We start from the raw sequence: 8,774 nt of genomic DNA, 5'->3' as shown, positions 1-8,774 counted from the left end.
ACTCCTTACTAAACTTTTACTGAATGAAATGACCACACCAAGCAACAACTTTTATAGGGAATCTTTATCGAGCATCAATACCAGAACTTTTCTAGCTTTCATAGTGAATCCTATGCTCCAACCCCTATGCAAGCCCATGCACTAGCCCCCAGCCACTATAAATAAGCTCACCCTCATCCATTGATACACCACTCCTTCTCCAGTTCTCTCAACCGCAATGTCTTCCTCAGCTCCACCAAACCCACCCAAGAAACGTTAGGGGATTTTCATCTCTGAGGGGGTCGAACCACCAATATGCTTATGTGGCGACCCTTGTAGGCTTCGCGAGTCCTAGGGCATCTCTTGCACATATAGCATGTGCTTCTTCATGTGTGTCAAGTATTAGTATGACAAGCCTCGGCATAGATTGTACGATTACCCATCGGTATAGCGACATAGATCACTCATGTGGCAATTTTCATATGATTTCATGCATTATCTTACTAATCTCCCATCTTCTTTCATTTGTCCGTCTCCTCCACCTATATGTGACTTCATGGAATGGCTCGATATGGAGCAAAATAAGCACTAGAAGTGGTGAGTCGATATGAGCAAGCGATGGAGGAGGGAAGCGTACGAACGCTGGGAGTACGAGCAATAGTAGGAGGAACTATGACTAAAGTGTCAGGAGGAGTAGTTCATGAGGAAGACAGCGAAGGAGCGCACTGCGGCTAAAGCACGCGAATTAGAGAGGGAAAAAAGTGGGAGAGGGCCCATCACGCTAAGACTTAGGGCTCCGAAGCTTTGCGAAAGGGCAAATATCCTAGGTGCACTCAGTAGAGATCATCTATTGTCACCTGGTATTTTTTTCATTCCCTAAGTGTAACACCCTGGTTTTGAATTTCGTAATTTCCTAAAATTTACATAGAATTTAATTAGGGCTTAAATAAATAGAATAGGTTAAAAACATATTTTATAAAATAAATTTAATTTGGCTATAGGTTATATCTTGTGTTGCATTCATTCATGAAACTAGGCATTAGGATTTTATTGTGTGAAAAACAAATTTTAAAAATGTTTGAAAATGTTTCCTAAAATAATGTCATTTTTTCCTCCTTGGGCTGAATCTCCCTTCCTTTTCTCTTTTTCTTTCCTTTCTTTGCAGCCCTTACCTTTTTGTTTTCCCGGGCCCAGCTCGCTTTTCCCTACCCTCCCACCTCGGATGCGCCCTCAGCCCACCAGGCTAGCTCCTCCTCGCCTCCTCCCGATTGGTGCCCCAACCGAAGGCCGCTTTCCCCATTGCTCGATGCCCATGGGCCGTCGTCTCCTTTCTCACGTTGCTTGACTCGAGATCGAGCCGAAGTCTCACCATGCCACTGCCTTGGATCCTAGCCCCATCGAACCTCCTTCGCCCAAAAATAGGCCATGGTTGCCCTCGACGTCCGTACCACCTTCAAACTCTAGATCTGCCGTTACTCTTGAGTGCTCAAACCCTAGATCACTAATCCACTGCCGGCGCCATTGTCGATCTCATAAGAGCTTGTGCAACGTCCGTATTGGAGCCGCCCCGCTCTCTCTAATCGGCTCTTCGGCTTCGCAGGGACGAGATCAAGTCCGCCGACCCCTCCTTGATGCCCTATAGTCACCGGAAGTGTTCCTTCACCCCTCACCAGTCCGCTCCGCCATTGTGCCCATGGACGTGTTCGGGTGAGCCTCCATAAGGTCCCCTCCCCACTCAAACAGATTCATTGAAGCCTCTGCTCCATTTTCCCTCGCTTATCGTCGCTCTCCGTGCCTGATGATGAGTTTTGCTCACGCGCTAGCGTGACTTTCGCCATGCCAAGCTCTCAGCCATCCGATCTAACACCGATGACCAAGATTAGATCCAAAATACCTCTTCGCTGATCCAATCACGGGTTGCCACGAGTCATTCATTAATCCCAGCCAGCGCCTCTTCGCCATGTTAGCCGGCCACATCAGCAAACCTGCTTATGTGTCATGCCACATTAGTAGCCTATTTATCTAGGAATTATTCTAATTTATTTTCATTCAGGAAAAGTGGCAATTTTGCACTTTAGCCCCTAGACTTTTCTATATTTACCTAAAAGTCCATGCCTTTTTACATCTTAGACCCTAAACTTTGTCATATTTACAAAAAGTTTCCTCTATTTTAAAAAAAGGCCATATCTTCTCTGTTTTTATTCAAGATAGGTCCTTTTCTTTTTCAGATTTAACCCTAATCTTGTTTTTAGTGTAAATTTCTCATTTTAGCTCCGATTTAGATGATTTTCATGCTCACATGTTCGTAGTAGCATTTACTCTCTTTTAGTATCTTTTTCATAGATGTTTGCTTTTGTTTGGTGTATTATTCTTAGATAGTTTTCTTGTGCGTGTATCGAGAGCAGATGAGAAGCAATTCAAGAATCTCCAGGACCAAGTCTTTAAAGAGTCTGAGCAGCAAGTTGGAAGAGACAAGTTTCCTTGAACATTCTAATCCAAGTTTTTCAAACACGTTCTTTGTTTCAAACATGCATACTGTTAATTTTGAATCCTATTTAGTTATAGCACCTTGTTCCATATATTCATTGTTGCCTAGTTATCAGTAGTGGTTAAGATGGGTAGCTTATGCTTAGCCTTGCACAACAGTATGGATGGGTTGTTGGTTAAACATGACTAATGAACCATACAACTATGAGTTTTTGGGAAATTTTTGGTAATGGTAGAGCAACATGGAACCTTAGGCCTTGAGCAAAGAGGTGTTGGTGATGGTGGTTATAGTTATGTTGTTGGTTTGGTATTTTCTCAAGTGATCTAAATAAGGACCAGTTCGTGAAGCAACAATTCAAGAAGTATAGTACCAACCACGAGACCTGGTATGTGACAGATCTGGCTTATTAATTACTAGATTCTCAGCATAGAATGAGTTACCAGTGATGTAGTGAAAGAGAAGAATGAAACTTTATGGAGCTACAAGGTGCAAGAGGGGGCTTCTGTGTTGTGTGACACTATTTTGATGCTGGTGAAACCTTAACGTGCTTATTCTTGTTGAGAGGATACTTTGTAACAGCCTTGTAGTGGTTTTCCGGGCGACACACCATAGGCATGTGTTAAGTGTCTTGCAAACACGACAGCATGGATATCACAACTTATGGGGAAAGCTAGACAACCTCTGCAAAGTGAAAATATGATATATCAGTCGTGATCACAGTTATGAGAGACTTAGATCCATATGATTAGTTGGTTCGGTTTGGTTGGTTGGTGGGTTTTTACTTCTAATAGGTATCAAGTCGGTTGGTTTAGGAACCTAATGTGGTTTTCAGGTAGTTGAAAAACATATAGAGATGTTTCCAGGACGTGGAAGTCTAGTGATGAATCACATAGTTAAATATGATGCTTTTATAACTCTATGTTAGCACAGTTAGCACTTATGCAAATTTAACATGTTATAGCATGTTCCTTTATTTGAGCTTGCATGTCATTTATTTCCAACACTTGCAGAGTACAACGTGTACTCACACTTATTATTTCCATTCACATGTACATCAAACGCTGCTCAGACAAAGGAGAATCAGACTACTACATCAATGAAGATGGAGATTGCTCAGTTAATTGCCTGTGGAAGAAGGAAACTTCACTGTGTTTTGCTAGTTTGCTTTAGTTAAAGACTTTGGGGTCTTTCTATCTTGTTTAAGTTAAACGTTGTAATAATAGTAATGTGTGTAATACATTGATAAAGTTGCTGCATGTATGAAACTTAATCCTGATATACATATGGTTTACATCTAATTTTATCACTTTATAAAACCAGGTGTAACACTAAGCTATGTTAAGATTAGCAGCGGCACGCTATTATGTTAGTCTTTAAGCATACCGTACATGCCAATGTTTATTATCGTCATCTCTTTATGGTTAGTGTCTTTCGCGCAGGGATGATAAACCTCATGTTTCATGTAATGTTTGTCCATGTATGTAACCTTCATGCCGCGTTGTATGCTAATAGTGCTTCACAACTACAATTGTTAAAAAAAATAGATTTTGCATCCTCTCAACATAACTTCACTAAAAAAATTACTCATACAATTTTACATCAAAGAACTAAACAAATGTCGATAAATTTGTATCGAACCAAAATTTTTGAACCAATAATCACCATCGACAACTATTTGCATAACTAATATTTTTCACCAAATGAATATGTACTATTTTTCAAATTATCATATAAAAAAGTTAAATTAAAAAATTAAAAATTATATGCATATATCGCCCGTTCAGCAAGTGAGATCAATTTCTTGCTCACTGCACGAGCGATATGAAGGTTTCACTCGTCAATGGATGAGAACAAGGTCTCGTCCGCTGAACAAGCGAGATGTTCCTCTCTCTGGTTATTTAATTCACTAATCACCGAGGCCTATAAGATCTTATCCATTCAACAAGCGAGATCTTGTTCTCACCTGTTGAATGAGTAGATTAGAGCTACGATTTTTTAAAACGATCGTATATTCTTGATAATATTAAAAAATAAAATATATATAAAATCCGTTAGAGAGTATATCTTGATCCAATCTTGTCCACCATAGTTTCATTGGCATATGGGCCTTTCGTCATGAGGCGTAGGACTAGGACATGACGAACCGCTTCATGCACGCTGAGTTTCTGACATGGAAACAACAATTCACTGTACTAACACATGTTTCCATCCATCTAGCGAGAGAACCGAGCATACTCACGGTGTTCAGCCGGTGCAGACGATGGTATGCGTACAGGGGCGGACACGGAGACGTTAGGATGCACAGGATATCGGAAAGTTTTTATTTTTTAAAGATCTATTATGTACGTTAGATCTATATAACATTTTATATCTAAATAAATAGGACATCCGTATATATATAAAATACTTAATCTTTTTAGTTTTGAATCCGCCACTGCATTCGTACCCGTTGCACCTCGCTGCACAAGCAAAATGAGCACTTGAGCAGCCGGCCTAGGGCGAGCAGCACTCGGGCTGCCACAAACTACCCTTGCAACTTCGTATCGTGCGATTCGTGCCGCGCTGACAAGACGTTCGTTTCGTAGGCAACTTCGCATCGCAGCAGAATGACGCTCCAACGTCTCCCGCAGCGTCGCAGCCCGATGCTGCAGCCTTTGAGCCTCCCCTGACGAAAGCGACGAAGGTAGAGCGGCAGGAGGATCCATCGGGGCGCGGCACGGTGACCACTCAACTCACCACGCAGGTACGAGATGGAGATGCATGCTGGCGCTAGGCACAGGCAGTGCATGGCACGTTCGTGCGGGCGTCCATGAGACAAGACGAGGAGGATGTGTCCAAATCACGTCGCGAAACGGCCGGTCCCGCCTCGCAGCGCCATGATGACCCATCGGTGTTGGTCGCGTTCTCATCCGTCCGGACCTGAGAAACCACCCTCCTTCAATTCCCCGGTTCTTGCCTGCCAAATGACACTTGCTGTGCCTGAAATCTTCCGCAATCAGATCATTATTAATCCAAAAGATGCACCAAAAGACAAAATGACGAAGAGGGACCTACTGCTGCTACTCTAATTTTCGTTCAATCACTTCCTCTTTTTTCACACGAACCGGCGCTGCCACTACTCTAGTTTTCGTTCAATCCAAACTCCGAAGGGGAGCTACTGCTAAAAAGAAGAGCAAAATGATCAGAATCAGAGCCAGCATATACAAGCCCATCAGCAGATCCAACTGCCCACGCTAATCCTTCACACCAAAAGCAATAAAAAGAAAAGGAAGTAAAACCAAAGCACGCATCACGAGGCACATCCGAAGGGCCAGGCGAAAGGCCCTCACTGGCTGACCGCGCCGCCCTCTGACACGGCGGGCGAGTCGGAGACACCGGAGGACTCGTCCATCGACTCGTGCGACGAAGACGCCTCCCCGAACGCGCGGATCTCGTCGATCATCTTCACCACGTACCCTATCTTGGGCCGCTGGCCGGGCGCCGCCGACGCGCAGCTCAGCGCCAGCTGCAGCATCGCCACCATCTCCTCCTCGATGCCCTTGTCCTTCATCAGCTCCAGGTCGAACACCTCCGACGTCCACTCCTCCCTCACAACGGATTGCACCCACCGCGGCAGCTCCACCACCACGCCGCCGTTGGGGAGCTCGCTGCCCGGGCACCGGCCCGTCAGCAGCTCCAGCAGCACCACGCCGAACGCGTACACGTCGCCCTTGTGCGACGCCCAGGGCCGGGGTGGCGGGGGCGCCTCGGGCGCGCGGTACCCCGCAGACCGCGCCGCGGCGGCCGCGGGGGACGAGCCCAGCTGCGCCAGGCCGCAGTCTGCGAGCCGCGCCACGCCAGCCTTGTCGAGGAGTATGTTTGTGCTCTTGATGTTGCCGTGCGCGAGCTTGGACGTCCCGCTACCCTGGCGGCCCGCGTGGTGGATGTAAGCAAGGCCGCGTGCGGCGCCGGACGCAATGCGCAAGCGCGCCGCCCATTCCAGCGGCGTGCGCCCGGGGCCCCGGTTACCTGCAGCACGATGTTTCAATTCAGCAACAAGCCAACAAGTGTTTGGTGAATTACTGTACCCGAGGAGTGAGAAGCAGAGGACTTGCCGTGGAGGAGAGAGAAGAGACAGCCGTTGGGCATGAACTCGTACACGAGCAGCTTCTCGTCGCGGGCGTAGTAGTAGGCGTTGAGTGGCACGATGTTGGGGTGGCGGAGGCGGCCGAGCACGGCCATCTGGTGCTCGAAGTCCTTCTTAGACGCGGCCGCCGCCGTGGCGTCACGCAACCGCTTCACGGCCACGACGGTGCCGTCGTCGAGGACGGCTTTGTACGCCGTGCCGCACGCGCCCTTACCCAGCATCTCCGCGGATGCGCGCAGGAGTTCCTCGAGCTCAAACCGCCTCGTGTCGCTGGTGCCACCGTTGTTCCTGATGTCCTCCAAAAACACCATCTTTCCCCGCTCAAATGTGCCACCAGCCGCTGCGACGACTCCGGCGGCGCCGTAAGGGCTCGAAGAGTACACTATCTTCTCCCCTGCTCGGAGGCGCCTGCCGCTGCGCCGGCCAGAGAGGCGCGGCCAGAAGTAGCAGAACAGCAGCCCGGCCACGAGACCCACCACGGCGAAATCCCCCGCCACAATTGCCCCCACGGCCGCGCGGCTCATCCTTCCCTTGCCGCTGCCTGGTGTTTCAGCGCCATCTGGCTTCGCGGAGGGCGAGGACGCCACCATGGCTGCAGCTGGAGGGCACTCCCCTGCCGCTGACGCGTTGACGGCTGCCGACGCATTCGGCTGCTGCGCCTCGTCCTTGCACGGTGCTAGCGGCGCGCTGCACAGACCAACGTTCCCGCCGAACGCCGCTGCCGGGAAGCCCGCCATCGGCGCCGGAATCCTCCCTGACATCAAATTGTTGGAGACATTGAACTCTTGCAACCTCGGCAGCGCAATGGCGTCAATCCCACCAGTGAGCCGGTTCGAGTCCAGCCTCAGCGTCAGCAACCTGTCGAGCCTGTTCATCTCTGGCGGCACGACGCCGGACAAGTTGTTAAATGACAGGTCGAGCCGATACAGCCGGTACAGCGCCCCAAGCGACGTCGGAATCGGGCCAGACAGCGAGTTCTTCGCAAGGAACAGAAGCTTGAGCCCCGCGAGCGGCGAGAAGTCGGGAATTTCGCCAGAGAGGATGTTGCCCTTGAGGCTGAGCACGCGGAGGCCGTCCAGCCTCGCGAGCGCCGGGAGCGCCGCCGCGCCGGAGAGGCCGAGCCCCTCGAGCACCAGCCTCGTGACGCGCCCTCCGGCGCAGGTGACCCCGCGCCACGTCTCGCAGGGAAGCGGCTTCTCGGATAGGTTCCAGCTCGCCAGCGTGCCCGATTGGTCCGCGGCGAGCCGGAACTCGGACAGCGCGGCGACGTCGTCCTGCAGCGAGCCGGCATTGGCGAAGCAAACGAGGCAGTGCAGCAGCAGCGGTGGCAAGAGGAGCAGCAGCAGAGCAGTGCCACCGTTGGGAGGCATGCTTCTTTTTTTTTGTTCTTGGATGCTTGCGCTTGGCTCGTGCGCTCTGGTGGCTCGCTCCGTCGCAAGTAGGAAATGGACAGTGGCGAGAGAGACGAAGGGGGTTCTTATCTGGTGCTTCCTTCCCTCTATCACGCACGCAGTCCCCGTCCTGTCCTTCCCTCTTTTACAGCCTTTACTGAGCACTTATTTAATAAGGATATTATATTCCATCTAGATAATAAAAAAATCTCAGCCTCTACCCCTCGGCATATAGCTGTAGCTTAACATCCCACAAACCGTGACGTGGATAAAACAAAGTTAATAAAAGGCTAACATAATTCGAATGGAAGAAATTATTAGACACAAATCCTATTGCTAAATCTTTATTTATGATTGGCAAAAATCTACATAACTATTATTTTCAAGGTTTGATATGCAAAATGGAGCACATCTTTGTCCGCCTCATACCTTTGCAGTAACGCCCAAAATCTAAGCCAGTTGTCCATCTTTAAAGTACCTGCATACAATATTTTGATGGTACTTCATCAAATACTATATTATTTCTGCTAAACCATAATACCCAGCAAAGAGCAGCTGCTCCCACTATCAAATGCCTCTTTAGTTTTGTCCCCATCGTGGTAAGCCAATCACCAAACATATAATCTATGCTACTGGGTGGTTCTAAATTAAAGGAAATATGAAACATTCTCCAAAAAAAACTTAGCAAAATAACAATCAAAAAAGAGATATTGGATAGATTCATTACTGCTAAAAAAACAACATTTCACACTCCTATTCCAATTCCTTCTAGCTAAGTTATCTTTATTAG

The 8,774-nt window shown here is 48.2% G+C and overlaps 1 protein-coding gene across 3 annotated transcripts; it reads right to left on the bottom strand.

Moving 5' to 3' along the window:
* Positions 1 to 5,094: 5,094 nt before the first annotated feature.
* LOC133895925 (probable leucine-rich repeat receptor-like protein kinase At1g68400) lies at positions 5,095 to 8,074 on the bottom strand. Of its 3 annotated transcripts, none has more exons than XR_009905677.1 (3): positions 6,562 to 8,074; positions 5,522 to 6,475; positions 5,095 to 5,453 (listed from the first exon to the last, which is right to left on the bottom strand). XR_009905677.1 is itself a non-coding variant. In XM_062336457.1 (2 exons), exons 1-2 carry the CDS (start codon positions 7,961 to 7,963, stop codon positions 5,793 to 5,795), a joined length of 2,085 nt encoding a protein of 694 aa, XP_062192441.1. In that variant the 5' UTR covers positions 7,964 to 8,074; the 3' UTR covers positions 5,462 to 5,792. The 3 variants fall into 3 exon arrangements, 1 of the variants encoding a protein (XP_062192441.1); XR_009905676.1 differs by having other exon boundaries at positions 5,095 to 5,446; XM_062336457.1 differs by lacking the exon at positions 5,095 to 5,453 and having other exon boundaries at positions 5,462 to 6,475.
* Between the last annotated feature and the right edge of the window lie 700 nt (positions 8,075 to 8,774).

This window comes from Phragmites australis, chromosome 2 (assembly GCF_958298935.1).
Source record: "Phragmites australis chromosome 2, lpPhrAust1.1, whole genome shotgun sequence".
Lineage (NCBI taxonomy): Eukaryota > Viridiplantae > Streptophyta > Magnoliopsida > Poales > Poaceae > Phragmites > Phragmites australis.
This window is presented reverse-complemented; position numbering and strand designations above follow the sequence as displayed.

Coding starts and splice junctions, on each gene's coding strand:
- LOC133895925 (XM_062336457.1), bottom strand. CDS start 7,963: ATGCCTCCCAACGGTGGCACTGCTCTGCTGCTGCTCCTCTTGCCACCG. Junction 6,476..6,561: donor TCTCTTCTCTCTCCTCCACG/GCAAGTCCTCTG, acceptor ATCGTGCTGCAG/GTAACCGGGGCCCCGGGCGC.